The sequence below is a fragment of the Amblyraja radiata genome, chromosome 1 (assembly GCF_010909765.2).
Source record: "Amblyraja radiata isolate CabotCenter1 chromosome 1, sAmbRad1.1.pri, whole genome shotgun sequence".
Taxonomy (NCBI): Eukaryota; Metazoa; Chordata; class Chondrichthyes; order Rajiformes; family Rajidae; genus Amblyraja; species Amblyraja radiata.
In genome coordinates this window covers 68,442,441-68,464,373 of record NC_045956.1, presented here as the reverse complement: position 1 = coordinate 68,464,373, position 21,933 = coordinate 68,442,441, and the positions used below count along the sequence as shown (strand labels likewise).

General features: G+C 43.4%; 1 protein-coding gene across 3 annotated transcripts in view; it reads left to right on the top strand.

Annotated features, from left to right (window-relative positions):
- Window positions 1-21,933, top strand: part of prdm5 (PR/SET domain 5) — a 304,708-nt gene that overhangs the window by 103,181 nt on the left and 179,594 nt on the right. For 2 of the 3 annotated variants that reach the window (XR_004412498.1, XM_033023623.1), the window contains exons 9-11: window positions 591-675; window positions 1,140-1,297; window positions 1,551-1,580. Coding sequence is in view for 2 of the 3 variants with exons in the window: in XM_033023623.1 (XP_032879514.1) it covers window positions 591-675; window positions 1,140-1,297; window positions 1,551-1,580 (273 nt within the window). In the remaining variant the exon portion in view is untranslated. The remainder of the gene's footprint in view (window positions 1-590; window positions 676-1,139; window positions 1,298-1,550; window positions 1,581-21,933) is intronic. The other variant, XM_033023632.1, reaches the window with a different exon arrangement.

The following is a 21,933-nucleotide window of genomic DNA, read 5'->3' as shown; positions in this document are numbered from 1 at the left end:
TTATCAGAGTACTGTCTAGATTTGAATTTATTAAAGAGTTTCATAGGAATTACATAAATATGTCTGTTTTAAGTTTTTCTTTTACTGTATTATGCTGACAAATATGCAGTGTAGATTTATGGATGGAAATATATGAACGGGAGAATTATTCAACGACTCTAGCTTTAAAAGGTGGTCAGTGTCATAAAGTAATTTCAAACATAATCCAAGTGTGATGAATTGTCAATTAAACAAATATAGAACATTCTAGCTAATAGACGAATCTGAACTTTTAATCTTGCAATTAGTTTAATTACAATATCTCAAACTTAATTTTCTCAATTAATACTTCTTTGAAAATTGTTATAAATAACTGACATCCCTTCTCCTACATGGAGTTCTAATCTTGTCCTATTTAAAATGTTGGGTTTTATTTCCATAACCACACTCTTAAGAGATTATTAGGAAGGCAATTGCAGTGCAATTGTAAATGATAACGGCCCGAGGCAGAGAAGTCATTAAATTTCCTCAAAGCAACCTTAGAAAATCTGTGCCTTTGATCTGATACCTTCCTTGCATGCAATAATCACTTTTTATCTTTACATTTCAAGATTCATGAGGTCTTCAATTGCCAAGAGTGTGACAAAAAATTCATTTCAGCAAACCAGTTGAAGCGCCATATGATTACCCATTCAGGTAATTTTAACGCGGTGTTTCTTGCTAAAGCATAAACGCAGATAATGCAAAGTTTCACTTTCTAGGACTTGCCTTGTGACCCGCTTTCCTGGTGATTAAGTAACACAAAATAAATTTGTCATAGCTTCTTAACTCTTCCTAATCTGAAAAAGAGCTGATTTATGTTCATGGTGTGAAGCTACTTTTCTTTGAAGTCATTCTCTTTTGACTGAAGCTAATTAAAGAGAGTTTGGTATTTAGAAGACCTAGTTTAAGATGTGCAAATTGCTGAAGATATACCCGAGCTTGTTCTACAAAAGTAATTTGATGCACATAATCCAAAAGGCATGCAGCTTGTCTGTCTAATTGGTTTTATCTTAATTGTGTTGACTTAATTGCAAGATTCCCTCAGTGGATAAAGTCGTTCTTTCATCTTTCCCCTTTTACAAACTGACAGTTTAATACTTCATGCGTGTTCTCCACAGAGAAACGCCCTTACACCTGTGAGGTCTGCAGTAAATCTTTCAAACGTCTCGATCAAGTAACTGCGCATAAAATTATCCATAGTGAGGACAAACCATACAAATGCAAACTTTGTGGAAAAGGCTTTGCTCATAGAAATGTGTACAAGAATCACAAGAAGGTAAATATAAATTCAGTAAATATATATATATACACGTGCGTATATATGTATATATGTTTTGTGTGTACATCTGTAGCTATATATAATATATGTATATATAAAAATACACACATGTACATGATTAACCCCGCAAATGACTGAAAAAATAAATTACTTTAAACATTGCCGACTACCAAACTTGATTTGATAAATTTGCACTTGCTTAAATCACAATGTTTGTAATCTGCACTGACTGACATCACCCTTTCCACAGCACAAGGACCTGGGGAAGCTCTGCATATCGGTAAGTCATTGGTAATTTCTCAGTTGAACACTTTTTATTGTTACAAACGTACTTCTTAAATGCAGGTAGAAGAAGTTAATAATAATAATAATACATTTTATTTATGGGCGCCTTTCAAGAGTCTCAAGGACATCTTACAAAAATTGAGCATGTAGAGGAAAAACATGTAAGGGGAATGAAATAAATAGTAGAGACATGACTAGTACACAAAGTAAAGACATAATTCAATACAAAACACAGTATGAGGCAATTAATGCACAGATGAAAAGAGACGAGGACGTGGGGCTAAGGATAGGCAGAGGTGAAGAGATGGGTCTTGAGGCGGGACTGGAAGATGGTGAGGGACACGGAATTGCGGATCAGTTGGGGGAGGGAGTTCCAGAGCCTGGGAGCTGCCCTGGGGGAGTTCCAGAGCCTGGGAGCTGCCCTGGAGAAGGCTCTGTCCCCAAAACTGCGGAGGTTGGACTTGTGGATGGAGAGGAGACCGGCTGATGTGGATCTGAGGGACCGTGAGGGTTGGTAGGGGGAGAGGAGGTCAGTGAGATATGGGGGGGGGCAGATGGTGGAGGGCTTTGTAGGTGAGGACCAGGATTTTGTAGGTGATCTGGTGGGAGATGGGAAGCCAGTGAAGTTTTTTGAGGACTGGAGTGATGTGATGCCAGGATTTGGTGTGGGTGATGAGTCGGGCGGCTGCGTTCTGGACCAGTTGGAGTCGGTTGATGTAGGTGGAGCTGATGCCAAGGAGAAGTGAGTTGCAATAGTCCAGTCGGGAGGAGATGAAGGCATGGATGAGTCTTTCAGCAGCAAGCGGTGTGAGAGAGGGTCTGAGTTTGGCGATGTTGCGGAGATGAAAGAAGGAGGTTTTAATGACATGGCGGATGTGAGGCTCAAGGGAGAGGGTGGAATCAAAGATCACGCCAAGGTTGCGGGCCTGGGGAGATGGGGAGACAGTGGTGCCATCGATGGTGAGAGTGGGGTTATTGATTTTGCTGAGTGTGGCTTTGGAGCCTATGAGGAGGAATTCTGTCTTATTGCTGTTGAGTTTGAGGAAATTATGTTGCATCCAGGTTTTTATAGCTGACAAACAGGAGTTGATATGGGAGAGGGGGGGGTTGTGGGGGGATTTGGTGCTGAGGTAAATCTGGGTGTCATCAGCGTAACAGTGGAAGTCCAGATTGAAGTGGCGGAGTATCTGACCAAGGGGGAGGATGTAGATGATGAAGAGGAGGGGGCCGAGTACGGAGCCTTGGGGAACGCCTTGAGTGACTGCGGCTGTAGCAGAGGTGTGGTTGTGGAGAGAGATGAAGTGGGATCTGTTGGAAAGGTAGGAACGGAGCCAGCTGAGTGCAGAGCCTTCAATGCCGAGGTCTTTGAGTCTGGTGAGCAGGATGTTATGGTTCACTGTATCGAAGGCTGCGCTCAGGTCGAGGAGGATGAGGATGTTGAGGAAACCAGTGTCAGCAGAGGTGAGGAGGTCGTTGAGGACTTTGAGGAGAGCAGCTTCTGTGCTATGGAGGGGGCGAAAGCCAGATTGGAGGGGTTCAAGTAGGTTATACGCAAGGAGGTGGGAATGAAGTTGTGACGCAACGATACGCTCCAGGGTTTTTGAAAGAAAGGGGAGGTTTGAGATTGGGCGGTAGTTAATGAGAGAGGAGGGATCAAGACCAGGTTTCTTTAAGATTGGTGTAACGGCAGCAGTTTTGAAAGCGGAGGGGACAATTCCTTGGGACAATGAGGAGTTGAAGAGATTAGTGAGGTAGGGGCAGAGAACGGGGAGGCAGGACTTCAACAGGGGAGTGGGGAGAGGGTCGAGAGAGCAGGTAGTGGGTTTGGAAGAGCTGATGAGTTTGGAGATTTCAATAGGGGTGACCAGGTCAAACTGGGAGAGGAAGCAGTGTGGAGGAGGGGTAAGGAGGTCAGTGGAGATGTTGAAAGGAGGGGCCTTGGTAGGTGGTGGAGTAGATGCTGGGGAGTCGGGTACAGGGGATAAAGATTGATAGATGGTGCTGATTTTTTGTTTATGTTAATGTTGGGTGGTGATTGGCATGTCAAATTTCATTCAATTGTTGCTTTGCTTTTAAGATGCTGTCTAAAATTTGTTGTGTTCCTTATAATCTGCCCCAACCAATTTTAATTCTATATAGGGGAAACACTGTTGTTCATATATTTGTTAAAATATTGAAAGTCAAGCACTTTTCAAACTCTTTATCTCCAAATTGAAACTATGAGAAAGATGCAATGTACTGATTAGCGATGCAGGATAACTTTGAGATAACTTAAAACCGACGCTAGGGTCGGGTGAGCGGGTGTATGGAAGGGCAGTGGGATATATCTCCACTTCTTTCACTCCTTCGTTAGATCTGGGGTTTTCCTTTTTTCTTTTTTGTGTTTTTCTTGAAATTCTTTCTTTTCTTTTTCTTTTCTTTCTTTCCCTTTTTTCCTTTTTCTTTGTTTCCGATCTAGTTATTAGTTTATAAAATGTTAAAACCGAAGCAGTACGAGAATTGTATAACTTATGTCGATTATTTTCTTTTTGTACAATTGCATCTAATAAAAATAAATATTAAAAAATAAAAATAAAACAACATTTGAGTTATGAAAGCGAGTGTGTTATGCAATGTAAATATTTATTTTTGCTGTAAAGATGTCATGGAGCAGTTTTATATGAATAGTAATAGAACGTTTTAAATGAATGTTGCCTGAACATTGAACAAACTTCTCTATTTCCTGAGTAATCAGAATTATTCCCACCTTGATTGATTGTGATTTAAGTGATGTGATGCTGAGACCTATGGTTTTATCATGTGATGCATAACCAACAAGATGTTATTCGAGCATCATTTGTCATCTAGGAAGTGTTGGTACCACGTGACACAATATTTTGCTCATTCCATTTATTGTGCTTTTTTGGCTTACTCCATCTAATTTTATATTATTTAAATTACTGTTGTCCTTCACTCCATTAAGGGGTGTGGGGGTTGAAGAGAAAGGAGCGGGGCAGGGGGGTTACCTAAAATTGTACAATTCAATGTTCATTCCAGTGGGTTGTAAGCTGCCCAAGTGGAATATGAGGTGTTGTTCCTCCAGTTTGCATGTGGCCTCACTCAGAAAGGTCGGTGTGGGAATGGGTAGGGGAAATTACAATGGTTAGCAATGGGGCAAGCGCACTTTCCTTCCTTTTTTATCTCTGCCCTTTGCTCCAACCATCTGCCATATCAACCACCCCTCCTCCGCATATGTCGACCTATTACCTGCCACTCTCTGTCCTGCCTATCCCCTTTAACAGCTTTCTTTCAACCCCCCTCCCCTCCCATCCCTCTTACAATCAGTCTGAATAAGGGTCTCGACCCAAAACAACACCATGTTCTCCAGGGATGCTGCCTGACTCATTCAGTTACTCCAGCACTGTGTTATTTTGTGTGTTAACCAATATCTGCAGTTCTTTGTTTCTACAACTGGCATATTTGTTCATGCTCTCTATATTCATACAAAATATCTAAATGCTGCAAATACCAGGAAACTGAATTTCCCCTGTGCGTTCAGCCATCCTCCACCTCCCCTCCCCCAACCCAGTGAGGTGCGGTGAGGTCAATGGCTGGGGAGGCACTGTCTTGTATCAGTGGCCCAGCCCTCCCTGTATTGATCACCGCGTCTATCCGAGGAGAGAGAGGGGTGGAGCCATGGCTGGGAGGGAGGGAGAGAGAAGGGAAGGGAGGGAGAGAGAGAGAAGGGGGAGAGAGAAGTGAGAGAGTGAGAGAAGGGAGAGAAGAGAGAGAGAGAGAGAGCGAGAGAGAGAAGGGAGTGAGAGAGAGAGAATGGGGTGAGAGAGAATGGGGAGAGGGAGAGAAGGGAGAGAGAGAGAGAGAAGGGAGAGAGGAACGTTGGCACATTATAACCTGCAGCCGTCCCATTCTGACCGCTGCCGAACCCCCCATCATACCATCGTACCCTTCCTCGCAGCGGCCCTGTGATGTCTCGGCTCTGACAATTCGAGGGATCTAATCGGTAACAACACTAAGAGCAGCCCTGGGCCGCCGTGCTCCCCGACTGCTAAAGCTAGCTAACATGGAGGGAGAGTGAGGCAGCGTCAATTGCATGGGCTGAGCCTATTGACGCTCCCTCTTCCTCCACTGGGCTCAAGACACGCCCCCTTGTGAGGCAGATGTGATCGCTGCCTCCCGTGGTGCTTTGTCATTGCAGTTTTACGAGCACAAATTTAATATCTTTATATGTGAAATAAGTTACCTGGACTATGGAAGGTAAGGTCATGTAATGAAGGGGTTTGCACACGTTACTTTGGTAACATACATAGAGATAGTAACAGGCACACGCTTATTGCCTGCGCTCCATGCAGCTTCTGAGGGGCTGCGCAATCAGAGGGGAGGCTCAGCTCGTCGCTGCCTCACCTCTCATCTCTACCTGCATTTGCAGCAGAGCTGCGTACATTTGGCGATTTTGACAATAAAAAATGATTAGATTCATATAGAAATTACATTTATAATACAGATCAGTGGAAAAATCTTTATACAGGTGCACAACCTTTTATCCGAAAGCCTTGGGACCAGACACTTTTCGTAATTCGGAATTTGTCGGCCTTCGGAATGGAAATTTTTTAGCGTAGATTTTAATGGCTGGCTCAGTGGTAGAGTGCTCGGCTCATATCCGCAAGGTCGCGAGTTTGCGCCTTGATCCCGGCAGTTCCTCGGTCGCGAGTTTGAGTCTTCAATGTAGTTTTTTCTTGCAGAATAAATGTATGTATGAAATGCAGTGTGTTGAATGAATTCCTGAATTTGTAAATGTGACCGCAGCATTGAATCACCTCTCGCACTCATGTCACCCTAGCGGGGCTACATGCCCTTAGGCGGCCTAAGGCGACATTTTCACACTCTTATATCCGTGTGCAGCAGAGGCGACGTGCGTTTGGCGCCAAACGTGAGCTTTGGTGAGCAGACGACATCCTGGAAAAAATGTCCGGTTTCTTCCAGGTAGGCGATATACCCTCCCGGGCAATATACCTTCCACTTCTCTTTTATGAAGGGGATTTAGTTCCCCTTTCTTCCAGGACCGACCGGAGGTTCCGCTGTCACCTCTGCGGGCCACCCTCGGTGAACCCTCACTCAACTTTGTCTTGGGATTCCTACTCTCCCGCGCAATATACCCTCACCTTCTCTTTTATGAATGGGGATTTAGTTCCCCTTTCTTCGAGGACCGACCGGAGGTTCCGCTGTCACCTCTGCGGGCCGCCCTCGGTGAACGTCCTGTCTCCCTGTCCCTGGGATAGTAGGGGGCGATCAAACAGTACAATACCCCCCTCCAACTCCAGAGGAATCCGCTCCCCGATGGGCCGCTACGGCGACAAGTGGCAGTTCGCCCACAGCCCAAGCTGCGCGACCCCAAGAACAAGACGTACCTTGCTCACCATCAGCTTCTGCCCCAACGGGGAGCGTGTTCCTCTGGAGTTGGAGCGGGGCTGGGCTGGAGTTGCTGATCTGGGATCTCCGTGCTTGCAGTGGGCCTGGGGGTCGGTGTCCCGATGAGGGGGCTGTGGGCGAACTGCCACTTGTCGCCGTAGCGGCCCATCGGGGAGCGGCTTCTGGTGGTCCTGATGTCTCCGGCCAGTTTGCAGTTTTCCTCTGGAGTTGGAACGGGGCTGGGCTGCTGCTGGCTGTGGGTCTCTGGGATATCCGTGCTTGCAGTGGGCCTGGGGGTCGGTGTCCCGTTGGTCCTGACGTCTCCGGTGACTGGCACTGACCTGCTAGCATCGCCGACATGAAGACAGTGCAAAGCCCCCGCGCCGGTGCAATGGGCGGGGAGCTGGTGAGGGGAGGGAAGGGGTCACACACATGGCCGGGAAGCAGAGGGGTGTAGGTGGGGTGAAACTGAAGGGAGCGACAATCTGCTGCTGCTGCCTGCCCGCTGAGTTAAAAAGTTCCCACGCAAGACTCACGATACACTGTGTATCGTGCTACCGTGGGAACCTTTTAACTCAGCGGGCAGGCAGCAGCATATTGTCAATTATTAACCCTCCCGCGCAATATAGCCTCACCTTCTCTTTTATGAATGGGGATTTAGTTCCCCTTTCTTCGAGGACCGACCGGAGGTTCCGCTGTCACCTCTGCGGGCCGCCCTCGGTGAACCTTTTCAAGGACCTTTCTTCAAGGACCGAAAAAATGTCCGCTATTCGGAGGTTTTCGTTATTTGGATCTTCGGATAAAAGGTTGTGCACCTGTATTTATTTTATTATTATTTTTCTTTACTTTTCTTAACAGCTATTTTCACAGGGAGTATGACAGCTCTGCCTCCCCTGCCTCCCCTGACCGCACGTCCCTGCCCCAACCCCCCCACCCCCCCCACCGGTTCCGCGGCCCATGAAATATGCAACATTTGAAACTGGTTTGTCCTTATTCCAGACAGCAGAAAGCCTTTGATATCTCAAATGTTCATGGGATATTGCGGGCTTGGTGTGCTACCATTTTCCTCAGTTCAATATTAGATAGGTGGTGAGTAGATGGAACTTATTGACGGACACAGATGTAAATGTTAATACATGTTTTTTCTGTCTGGTTTTATCTGCATCGATTTGTTGGTGTTTTTTAAATGTGTAATGACAATTAACAAAAAAATCAATTCAATAAAAAATCCCATTTTAATTTGATAAAATTATTTCTGTAATTTGAGATTGCCAAGCATTATACCTACTTTATAGTTTGTTCCATTTCTCGGGCTGTTGAGAAGATTTAAAGTCAGAGGGCATATTGAAGCTATTGATCTATTTATTTATCTATGTATTTAACTATTGATTGATTGCTTGACTTGTCTGTTAAGTAACTTGCTTTCAGTTTTTAGAAATAAATTGCAATTTCTCCATCTTTAAATGCAATATCTGACTTAAATTATCCTTCTTTCTCCTGGCTGGTTTGTCCACTTTTCAGTGTCATAGTTAGTTTAGGTTTACGTATAAGTAATAGTATCCGGGAGTCTTATGGCTACTCCTCTATTGGATCACGATTGATCTGAGACCTTAACTGAATTTCGCTGCTCTTTCCCCCTTATCCCTAGATTATTTTAGTCTATATAATTGTATCAACTCAATGTTGAATGTACTTAGGGACTGAGCATCCATAGATGTCATATAAAAATGTTTCAAATAATTTATAGCCTTATTAGCTTAATTTCAGGCTTACCTTCTGACGATAATTCTCTAGTCCTGAGCTCGCTTGCCAGAGAAAGCAGCTGCTCCGCACTGCTTTTGTCAAGCCTTTTAAGAATGTTATGTGTTTGACTGAGCACACATATCCTTCTCTTGAACTCCAGAGAATATTAGCCCAAACTACTTGATCTCTGTATGTTCAATATCCTTGGTAGGAGTTCATCTAAAGAACCTTAGTTGCACTTATTCTAAAGGGCCTGTCCCACTTAGGCGACTGTATTCGGCGACAGCTTGCGAAAGTCACTGTGATGGCTTGACACTGAGAAACCGGTCCTAAACGACAATCTGTACGACAGGCCTTGTCGACGTCAATCTACGATAAGCTACGTCAACCGACGTACCAATTCTTCGCGACAAGCGACATCAACACACGACAACACCCACGACAGCTTACGATGATATAGACAACAGCCTACGACAGCCAAAATCAGTCTACGTCAGTCCGCGACAAGCTACGACCCTAACGGCGTCAACTGAAGACAAGTGGAGCGGTGCACGTTTTTACAAATAGCGCAACATGACTTCTCGTGACGCCGATACTGTCGCTGGTTGACGTAGACTGCCACCACTTGAATTCACCGAAGTCAGCACACGGCGACAGCCAATGACAGATGGCGTCAACCTGGCGACAGCCTACAACAAACTACGACAGCACCTAGGCCAGGAGAAGTCACGCAACGTCAAGCTAACTGCCGCCGAGAGGTTTTGAACATTTCAAAAGTCGTCAAGAGAGTTTATTGTCATGTGTCCCAGATAGGACAATGAAATTCTTGCTTGTTGATGCAGCACAACAGAGTATCGTAAGCATAAATACAGAACAGTTCAGTGTGTCTATATAGCATTGACCATATATATACACATAAATAAACAGATAAAGTGCAATAGGCTGTTATAGTTCAGAGTTTGTTTGATGGCGAGTTTAATAGCCTGATGGCTGTGGGGAAGAAGCTGTTCCTGAATCTGGATGTACCAGATTTCAGGCTCCTGTACCTTCTACCTGATGGCAGCAGAGAGATGAGTGTGTGGCCAGGATGGTGTGGATCCTTGATGATGTTGGCAGCCTTTTTGAGGCAGCGACTGCGATAGATCCCTTCGATGGTGGAGTGGGGGGGGGGGGGGGGTCAGAGCCGATGATGGACTGGGCAGTTGTCACACATTTCTGTATTCTTTTCCGCTCCTGGATGCTCAAGTTGCCGAATGCAACCAGTCAGCATGCTCTCTACTGTGCACCTGTAGAGGTTCGAGAGTCCTCTTTGACATACCGACTCTCCGTAATCTTCTCAGGAAGTAGAGGCGCTGATGTGCTTTCTTTATAATTGCATCAGTGTGCTGGGACCAGGAAAGATCTTCGGAAATATGCACACCCAGGAGTTTGACACAATCGTCCCGTTGATATAAACGGGATTGTGGGTCCCCATCCTACCCCTTCCAAAGTCCACAATCAGATCCTTGGTTTTGCTGGTGTGGAGAGCCAGGTTATTGTGCTAGCACCATTTGGTCAATTGATCGATCTCACTTCTATACTCTGATTTGTCACCATCAGTGATTTGTCCCACGACAGTGGTGTCATCGGTGAACTTGATGGTGTTCGCACTATGTCCGGCTACACAGTCATAAGTATAGAGTGAGTACAGCAGGGGGCTGAGCACGCAGCCTTGAGGTGCTCCTGTGCTGATTGTTATCGAGGATGACACATTTTCACCAATACAGACAGACTGTGGTCTGTGGATGAGGAAGTCGAGGATCCAATTGCAGAGGGATGCGCAGAGACCCAGATGTGGGAGCTTGGTAACCAGCTTGGAGGGGATGATGGTGTTAAACGCTGAGCTGTAGTTTACCAAGCGGCGACAAGAAAAAGGCCACGGCACTTAAGGCAACAGCTCACGTCAATGCAGGCATCATGCCGCATCACCCGCGACCATGTGGCGACACCCTATTTTCCGGCTGTCGCCTAAGTGGGACAGGGCCTTAAGGCTTTTGTGGTAAGGTGACCAAGATGCATATTGTATTTTATATATGGTCTCACCAAGACCCTCAATAATTGCATAGTCTTACATACAGACCCTGATAACATAATGAATAACATTTCATTTATTTTACAAATTGTTTACTATATTCATGTGTCAAACATTTGTGGGTTTTTATGAGAGATTTGTTATTGTTCATTGTCACATTAATTTTTACAGTATTTTATCTGTTGGGGCTCTGATGTAGAATTGTATCAAATGTATACGTAAAAATTACATATTCCCCATCTACATTAATTTCCTCTTATTCATTGAGCTAGTTATAACCTTAAAATAATTTATATGGTAGGATTTATAGTAGATCAAACAAACGTTCCATGTGAAGCACCAGACAGATTCTTTAAATTACATATTATGTAGTGACGGTATAATTCAGATGTTACAGTTGCCTTTCAGGTACAATTATTTGTAGAAAAATAAGACATTATCCTCTGCATTCACATATGTTGGATTGCAGCATGACTTGCTGAACCCTCCTCCACCTTCCCTGCTTTCTGTAGATACAAGCATGCGTCCACCCCAGATCTCCCATTCCTGTAGGATGCATTTCCTTCAAAACACACTACATCTGGACGATATTGACATACAAAACGCATACACCGAACAAATCAATTTATGTGAAAAAGTTGCATATTTCCATGTTATAATGTTAATCATAATGTTCCTTAATTTTTTGAGAAACTGCTTTCTTCCACAATAGTATGTGTTCAATGGCTAAAATCAGTCCCTTATTATTTTCAAAATTTGCTTCTTCTTTAGAATTGCCAGTTAATCAGGAAGTAAGCTTACAATATTTCCTCAGGCAGCCAAATGTTACACTTTATTAACGAGTGACAAGCTCGTCCAATTTTGGATTCCAAGGCTACATTTTCCAAATTTGATGTTTCTTAAACTGCTCTGACATATTGCAAGGTGCATTATTTATTTGTGGTTGACATTGAAATGTTAATAAGATAGCTATTGAACATTTTCTGTGCTGTTATTGATGTTCATTTAATCGCTTCTGAGTTCTCCTTATTTATTGTGCTCGAGTCTAATGACATGCATTGCACATGTTGACACGGCTGTTGCGGTAGTCAATCAAATGTGGATGTTCAATGGACAATGTTGGCCACTCTCAGAAAGTGCCCTTAAATAAATGTGAACAGCTTATGTGCTATTTAAAAGAGTATATTCTGAAGAAGGGTCTCGACCCGAAACATTGCCTATTCCTTCGCACCATAGATGCTGCCTCATCAGCTGAGTTTCTCCAGCATTTTTGTCAACCTTTGATATTCCTAATGAAGTTCAGATTGGCTGAAGTCAGCCATTCTTTCAGTTAAGCATTTGCAGCTGGTACTCTTTGAGATTATCATCATGTAACTCCAATTGACTATAACACCAGCCACTTGCATAATACCCCTGCCCGCCACTATCTGGTTCTTCCTTCCTCAACACCATACAGTCACTTTATTGAAGCCTCCACCACCCCCAGCTCACCCATGCATCCACCCCAGATCTCCCATTCTTGTTGGATGCATTTCTTCAGTTCCCTTTCCACTACAAACCTTGACCAACCAGAGGTGCTCCATTTGCTCCCGTGTAAGACTTTTGCCATGGTGAGCTGGGGGTGCACAATGCACCCATTGGCCCACTATGAATCAGCCATCAAGTATATCTTTCCCAGTGGGGAAGGGTTTCTGGACCTTTATAATTCAATAATCAAAATTGTTTGATAATAGACATTAAAACAATATTTCTTATAGTCTTGTGTAATAACCTCTACCCACCAAAATTAATGATATTTTAAATTGTTGATAAATCCAATATGAAGTGATTGTAAAATGACAAACCCCCACAATGAATGAAGTAACTAGCAGATCAAGCAGGACCTGATGACAAGTCATGATCCTGATGCTCTCACTGCAGACATTGCCTGACCTGCTGAGTTTTTATTGGATTTTCTATATTTGTTTATGTGGAGACTGCAGCATATTGATGTGCTGCTGTGGAGTACAACCTGTGGTAAGATCTATTACTCCAAGTGATGAAACCAACCTTTGTTGGGAGGTGTAGGCAGGGCCGGATTTACGTATAAGCTTCACAAGCTTAAGCTAAGGGCCTCGAGATCTATGGGGGGCCTCGGCAGGGCTGGATTTACCTACAGGCTTCACAGGCTGAAGCCTAGGGCCTCAAAATCTAGGGAGCCTCCGGCCAAGGTGTTTTTTTTCCCCAGAGTAAAAAAAATCCAGAGAAAAAAAAAATTGGAGTGCAATCACCGTTTCTACTTTGACGGAAATTACCCGAAATTCTGGTTCTGGCCTGCTGGAAGTTTTGGGGGAAAAAATTGCGACCATCCGCGCCTGTGCAATTGAGGGAAGCCGGTGACGCAGTAGCGACACAAAATGACGCTGTCTCTCCGCGCGTATGCAGTGGTCCCGGGCGGATTCAGATCTCCATTTGCACTCCACACAATCACCTCGATGCATCCTGTATACCAATGATCCTAGGTGTCTACTCCAGGCAAGTAGTGGAATATTGCGTTGCGGGAGTGCCCGTTTCTCCAGGCCGGGGGTGGGGGGCTGCAGTGTCTGCGGCGCGGAATCGGAGTCTCGCTGCGTGGGAGAGAGAGAGAGAGAGAGGGAGGGAGGGAGAGGGAGGGATGTGAGAGGGGGAAAGGGGGAGAGAGGCAAGGGAGGGGGAGAGAGAGAGGGGATGGGGAGAGAGATGGGGAGGGAGAGAGGTGGGAGGAGGCGGGGGGAGGGGGAAAGGGGGATTATCTTTAGTGAGATTGCAAAATTAAGGTAGTTTTTAGAGCAAATATTTTCTCCTCCATATGAATAATATTAAACAATTGGAACTGCTTTCTTTTCCTTGTTAACAATACTGAAAAATATGTATTCCATAGTTTGCGACTTTCATTTTGCATCATATTTTTAATGTGCACACACTAACACAGTCGAACAGTAACAGGCAATCAAATCAACACACAAAACATTTTCTAAAAAAAGGTTTTATTTACTGCAAAAACGTACAGTATTTTATTTGCAGTGTTTACATGCTCCTTTAAAACATTTTACATAACATTTTACAGTATAACTTGATTATTACAGCAAGGACAGCTCCAATTCTTGGTTAAAAAAAATGTATACAACTATGACCGCAATCATCCCATTCCAACCACTCATTACTCTTGACAACCAAAATTATTTCTGAAATACTGGTCATAAATTTGGTGCAAAAATGCTCCAAAATAAGGCTCGGAATGCTCCAGAGAGCATCTAAAACTCCAGAGCTTCCAGGCCCTGGATCCCGGCCGCAAGGGTCTTTCAGCTTTGCGTTTGTGATATGGGCTGCGTGCACTTATTTCAAATAAATTTTTTGTAATCCTGCCATGCCACCCCCCTTTTTGAAAAGTTTCGTATGGGCCTAGTATATATTATTTTTGACACCGTCATAGGCCTTTCTTACATATGCTGTCACAATGCACTGCAGTCTCTAAACAACACATCAGTAATTTTCCTTGCCCTCCATTTCAAAATAATAGTGTTTTAAGCCGATAACTCGACACTAGCACTGGCAATAAATAAAAAGCGCAACTTTCCAGCCCTTATCTCATTGGCCATGCTCGGCTACACATTGGTGCCAATCTGGTGGACTCTTCCATCTTCCTCGTCGTGGGGGTGGGGGATTGGGAGGGGCCTCACAAGTGGCATAGCCTAAGGCCTCTCTTCATCTAAATCCGGCCCTGGGTGTAGGGAGAGAAAGGAGGGAGTTGCTGGGTGCGTAGTGAGAGAGGAATATAAGATGCAGAATATTATAACACTGGGGATTTGAAATGTTTTACTAATTTCTATTGGACGTACAAGTAGATATGCAAGTAAGATTTATAATCTGTCGGATCTCTTTTGTTGTGGAGTCGTACAACATGAAAATATGCATAAACTCATTCATACCGACTAAGGTGCCGCATCCAAGCTAGTCCCATTTGCCCGCACTGGGACCATATCCTTCTAAATCTTTCCTAATCATTACATATCAAATGTCTTTTATATATTGTTATGTACCGGTCTCAACTGCTTAATCTGTCACATCATTCCATATACCCACAGTATATATACTGTGAGGAAAAAGTTGTCTCTCAGATTCCAATAAAAAAATTTCCTTTCAATCATGTCCTCGAGTTCTCGACTTCCCTACACTGGGAAAAAATACTCTTTGTATTCACCCTGTCTATTCTCCTCATGATTCTATACACCTCTATAAGACCACCCTGCAGCATCCTGTGCTCTAAGGAATAACATTTCACCTACACTACCTCATAAATCTTCTCAGCATTCTTTCCAGCACATAACATATTTCTCATAGCATGTTTCTTTCACTTTGTAATCAGCGTGATGGGAACAATTTTCTAGTCTATTCTTGGATTGTGACCCTATCCTAATTTAATTTGTCATACCGACTGTGGATGAAGAATCTTTCAAAGTGATAATTCCGTTTCTGTCATTCCCGTCAACCTCGTGTTTTATTTCAGTCTAGGCAAATTATCTTTTGACCTAGACAAGTAATCCTTAACTGGAGTTTAGTCAAAGACAGCAACAGTCGCCTTTTGAACTAAAACTTTAAAAATACTTTAGAGACTATTTTCTTGGGCTGTGCTCATGTCTTTGGCACTTGGTGACATTCATTTTGGTGTTTTTACTGTTTATATTTACATAGGAGGTAATAACTTTGCTGTCAAAGTTGTGGATAGGACCTATTAAGTGGTGGTACTCTCTATCTCCAGTTGTATCAGAGGCCTTACATGTCACTATTATCTCATCGCAGACAGATTATTGTATGTCACTATTGATTGTAGATTGTCAAGCAAACGGATTAATTCCCGAGGATGAAGATAAATGAGCCGTGAAAATGCTAAAACTGGCACTTGCAATAGGACAAATAAATTACTTTAATACAAGTGGCTGTTGTGAGATTTTCTGTATGTGAGTGCATGAAGCTGTTTGTAACATTGTTTGGACATTTCTACACTGGCATTAATTCGATTTTTTGTTGTTTTAAATGATGCATTGTACTGATGGGATCTGAAATGTTTCAGGGTATTTACTTCTGTGTTTCATACTGACCATTTACAGTCATTAATTTGGTTTAATTACATAGCACAGAAGCAGAAACATCCATTGATGGAGAACAAATTTGCCTTAACAATTTTGAATATTAGCTGCTCGTGATTTCATGTAATCAGAGAAAACAGTTCAACAAGGTTGTGTAGGAAGGAACTGCAGATGCTGGTTTAAACCAAGGATAGACACAATATGCAGGTCAGGCAGTATCCATGGAGAGAAGGAATGGGTGACCTTTTGGGTCGAGACCAAGGATACTGGACAGATATGGAGATAGGGAATGAATGAGAAAATGAAAGGAGTGAAATTGGTATAGAAACATGAAAATAAATGACAACTTGCTTCTCCTGTTTTTAGTCAGTTTGTTGTCAGTGTGCACATCTGTACAGGCAACAAAGGGAAGAAATAGAAACTGCAACCACAAAGAAGGCTCTACAATAGTACAAAAGAAGTCACACTTCAAAATAAGTGGGCTAGAGGAAGCCGATGATTGGTGGAAGCGGACCAGAGGAAGCAGCTGATTGGGAGTAACCCTAGATACTGCCGGCCCTGCTGATTTCTTCCAGCACTTTGTATTGTATCCTGGGTAAGGGGGGAGTATGAGTGCCAGGACAGTTTACTGTTCTGGATGTCAGATGTGGGAAGTCATGGAGTCTGATAGCCTTCCAGACGTCCACATCTGCACCAGGTGCGTCGAGATGGGTCTCTTAAGGGACCGTATTAGGAACCTGGAGCAGCAGCTCGATGACCTCTGTCTGGTCAGAATGAGTGAGGAGGTCATAGAGAGGAGTTATAGAGAGGTGGTCACTCCAAGACCACGGGAGGCAGACAAGTGGGTCACAGTTAGGAGGGGCAAGGGGCAGAGGCAGGGACTAGAGCGTACACCTTGGAAATAAGTACTCCGGTTTGAGTTCTGTTGGGGGGACAGCCTACCTGGGGGTAGCGACAGCAGCCGGGTCTCCGGCACAGAGACCGGCCCTGTTGCTCAGAAGGGTAGGGAAAAGAAGAGGAGGGCAATAGTAATAGGGGACTCTGTAGTTAGGGGGTCAGATAGGTGATTCTGTGGACGCAGTCAGGAGACCCAGATGGTAGTTTGGCTCCCTGGTGCCAGGGTCTGGGATGTGTCTGAACATGTCCAAGATATCCTGAAATAGGAGGGAGAGGAGCCTGAGGTCATGGTACATATAGGTACCAATGACATAGGTAGAAAAAGAGAAGAGGTCCTGAAAGGAGAATGTAGGGAGTTAGGAAGAGAGTTAAGGAGAAGGACCGCAAAAGTAACAATCTCAGGATTACTGCCTGTGCCACGCGACAGTGAGAGTAGGAATGGAGCGAGGTGGAGGATAAATGTGTGGCTGAGGGACTGGTGCAGAGGGCAGGGATTCAAGTTTCTGGATCATTGGGACCTCTTTTGCGGAAGGTGTGACCTGTACAAAAAGGACGGGTTGCACTTGAACCCGAGGGGGACCAATATCCTGGCGGGGAGATTTGCAAAGGCTACTGGGTAGACTTTAAACTAGAACGGTTGGGGGGAGGGACTCAAATAGAGAAAGCTAGTAGAATGGGAGGCAGGAAGCAGAAAAGGGAAGCACTCGGACACAAGAGGAGAAAGAAGAAAAAGGAAATAAACAGAGAATAAGAGGCGGGGGGTTTCTTAAATGTGTATATTTTAATGCTAGGAGCATTGTAAGAAAGGTGGATGAGCTTAGAGCCTGGATTGACACCTGGAAGTATGATGTTGTGGCGATCAGTGAAACATGGTTGCAGGATGACTGTGATTGGAAACTAAATATTCCAGGATTTTGTTGCTTCAGGTGTGATCAAATTGGAGGGGCAAGAGGTGGAGGTGTTGCATTGCTTTTCAGGGAAGATATTACAGCAGTGCTTTGGCAGGATAAATTAGAGGGCTTGTCTAGGTAGGTTATTTGGGTGGAACTGAGAAATGGGAAAGGTGTAGCAACACATAGGGGTGTATTATAGACCGCCTAATGGGGAGCGAGAATTGGAAGAGCAAATATGTAAGGAGATAGCAGATATTAGTAGTAAGCACAAGGTAGTGATTGTGGGAGATTTCAATTTTCCACACATAGACTGGGAAACACATTCTGTAAAAGGACTGGATGGTTTGGAGTTTGTAAAATGTGTGCAGGATAGTTTTTTGTAGCAATACATAGAGGTATCTACTAGAGAAGGGGCAGTGCTGGACCTCCTGTTAGGAAATGAGACGGGTCAGGTGGCGGAGGTATGCGTTGGGGAGCACTTCGGGCCCAGTGATCACAATACCATTAGTTTCAATATAATTATGGAGAGGGTCAGAACTGGACCTAGGGTTGAGATTTTTGATTGGAGAAAGGCTAACTTTGAGGAGATGCAAAAGGATTTAAAAGGAGTGAATTGGGACATTTTGTTTTATGGGAAGGATATAGTAGAGAAATGGAGGACATTTTAAGGTGACATTTTAAGAGTACAGAATCTTTATGTCCCTGTTTGGTTAAAAGGAAAGAGTAATAATTGGAAAGAACCATGGTTTTCAAGGGAAATTGGACACTTGGTTCGGAAAAAGAGAGAGATCTACAATAATTGTATGCATCATGGAGTAAATGAGGTGCTTGAGGAGTATAAAGAATGTAAAAAGAATCTTAAGAAATAAATTAGAAAAGCTAAAAGAAGATATGAGGTTGCTTTGGCAAGTAAGGTGAAAGTAAATCCAAAGGGTTTCTACAGCTATATTAATAGCAAAAGGATAACGAGGGATAACATTGGTCCATTAGAGAGTCAGAGTGGACAGCTATCTGCAGAGCCAAAAGAGATGGGGGAGACATTGAACAATTTATTTTCTTCGGTATTCACCAAGGAGAAGGATATTGAATTATGTGAGGCAAGGGAAACAAGTAGAGTAGCTATGGAAACTATGAGGATCAAAGAAGAGGAAGTACTGACACTTTTGAAAAATATAAAAGTGGATAAGTCTCCAGGTCCTGACAGGATATTCCCTAGGACATTGAGGGAAGTTAGTGTACAAATAGCAGGGGCTATGACAGAAATATTTCAAATGTCATTAGAAACGGGAATGGTGCCAGAGGATTGGCGTACTGCGCATGTTGTTCCATTGTTTAAAAAGGGTTCTAAGAGTAAACCTAGCAATTATAGACCTGTTAGTTTGACGTCAGTGGTGGGCAAATTAATGGAAAGGATACTTAGAGATAATATATATAATCATCTGGATAAACAGGGTCTGATTAGGACCAGTCAACACGGATTTGTGCCTGGAAGGTCATGTTTGACTAATCTTCTTGAATTTTTTGAAGAGGTTACTAGGGAAATTGATGAGGGTGGATGTTGTCTATATGGACTTTAATAAGGCCTTTGACAAAGTTCCACATGGAAGGTTGGTTAAGAAGGTTCAATTGTTGGGTATTAATAGTGGAGTAGCAAGATGGACTCAATGGAGATACTAGAGAGTAATGGTGGATAACTATTTGTCAGGTTGGAGGTCGGTGACTAGTGGGGCACCTCGGGGATCTGTGTTGGGTCCACTGTTGTTTGTCATATACATCAATGATCTGGATGATGGTGTGGTAAATTGGATTAGTAAGTATGCAGATGATACTAAGATAGGTGGGGTTGTGGATAATGACGTAAATTTTCAAAGTCTACAGAGAGATTTAGGCCATTTGCGAGAGTTAGCTGAAAGATGGCAGATGGAGTTTAATGCTGATAAGTGTGAGGTGCTACATCTTGGCAGGACAAATCAAAATAGGACGTACATGGTAAATGGTAGCGAATTGAGGAATGCAGTTGAACAGAGGGATCTAGGAATAACTGTGCATAGTTCCCTGAAGGTGAAATCTCATGTAGATAGGGTGGTAAAGAAAGCTTTTGGTGTGCTGGCCTTTATAAATCAGAGCATTGAGTATAGAAGTTGGGATGTAATGTTAAAATTGTACAAGGCATTGATGAGGCCAATTCTGGAGTATGCTGTACAATTTTGGACGTCAAATTATAGGAATGATGTCAACAAATTAGAGAGAGTATAGAGAAGATTTACTAGAATGTTGCCTGGGTTTCAGCATCTAAGTTACAGAGAAAGGTTGAACAAGTTAGGTCTTTATTCTTTGGAGCGCAGAAGGTTAAGGGGGGACTTGATAGAGGTCTTTAAAATTATGAACGGGATAGACAGAGTTGACGTGGATAAGCTTTTTCCATTGAGAGTAGGGAAGATTCAAAAAAGAGGAATTAAGGTACAAAAGTTTAGGGGTAACATGAGGGGGGATTTCTTTACTCGGAGAGTGGTAGCTGTGTGGAATGAGCTTCCAGTAGAAGTGGTGGAGGTCGGTTCGATTTTATAATTAAAAAATAAATTGGATAGTTATATGGACGGGAAATCCATGGAGGGTTATGGTCTGAGTGCAGGTAGATGGGACTAGGTGAGAGTAACTGTTCGGCACGGACTAGAAGGGCTGAGATGGCCTGTTTCCGTGCTGTAATTGTTATATGGTTATATGGCTAACCACAATTTGGGAGCATCATCGATGTAGCTCTGAGCAGATCCCTCTCAATTACAGTTGGTGTGTGGCCTGAGGAGGCCAAGGGAAAATAAATAGTATTTGCTTGTAAACAGTAAAACATGGTCAGAGGAGAGACTTACAGGTAAGAAGTGAACTGCCCAGACTTGCATAGAAATATACTGTAACTAATTAAAATAATTTTAACAATAATTTGAATTAGGAAGTAGCTTATTTTTATAATCTGGATACTTTGAATTTAACATTGGTTGTAGGGAAAATTATCTAAGTGATTTTATGGTATCTTCTGGAAGAGCATATAGGTAAACAGCATGAAAAGGGACCATTTGGCCCAACATGCCCATGCCGATCAAGATGTCCCATCTACTCTAGTCCCACCTGCCCATATTTACCTCTAAGCCTTTCCTATCCATGTACCAAAGCTTGATAATGGACAGCCAATATGGATTCAAAAAGGGGGAATAATAATTAAGGAACTTGTTCATGAGTTTTTCTTAAAGTATCTACTATAGTTATGGACAAGGAATTGAATACAAATTTTTTTTTTTAAATTGGTAAGACTGCATAGAGACTGTAGCTGAGCGACCAGACCTGCACACAGTATTCCAACGGGGGTCTTACTAATAAATTGTACAGATACATCATGATGTTCCGACTTTTGTACAAAGATGGCACGGTGGCGCAGCGGCAGAGTTGCTGCCTCACAGCGCTTGCAGTGCTGGAGTACCGGGTTCGATCTCGACTATGGGTGCTGTCTGTACGGCGTTTCTCCGTGACTGCGTGGGTTTTCTCCAAGATATTTGGTTTCCACCCGCACTCCAAAGACGTACAGGTTTGTAAGTTAATTGGCTTGATATAAATGTAAATTGTAAAATGTAAAATGTAAATAAATGTAAAATGTAAATGGCGGTGCTGGCTCGAAGGGCCAAATGGCCTACTCCTGCACCTATTGTCTATTGTCCCTAGTGTGTATAGGGTAGTGTTAATGTGTGTGGATCATTGGTCGGTGTGGACTCGGTGGGCCGAAGGACCTGTTTCCGCGCTGTATCTCTAAACTAAACAAAATTAAAGACTAGCATTCCAAACGCTGCCTTCACCGCACTTTCCACCTGGCTCGCCACTTTTAGGGAACCATGTTCCTGTACTTGCTGATCTCTTTGTCCTGCAACACTCTACAGGGCTCTACCATTTACTGAGTAAGTCCTGTCGTGGTTTGACGTACCAAAGTGCACCACCTCACACTAGTCAGAGTTAACTCCCATTTGATATTTCTTGATCCACCTGAACTGATCTAGATATTGTTCCAAACTTAAATATTCTTCCTTGCTGTTGATTATACGACCAATTATGGTGTTATCTGTAAATTTACTAATAATGTTAACTACATTGTTATTCAAATCGTTAATCCATGTAATGACATGGTGGCACAGTGGTAAAGTTGCTGCTTTACTGTGCTAGAGTCTCTGGTTCGATCCTGATTACGGGTGC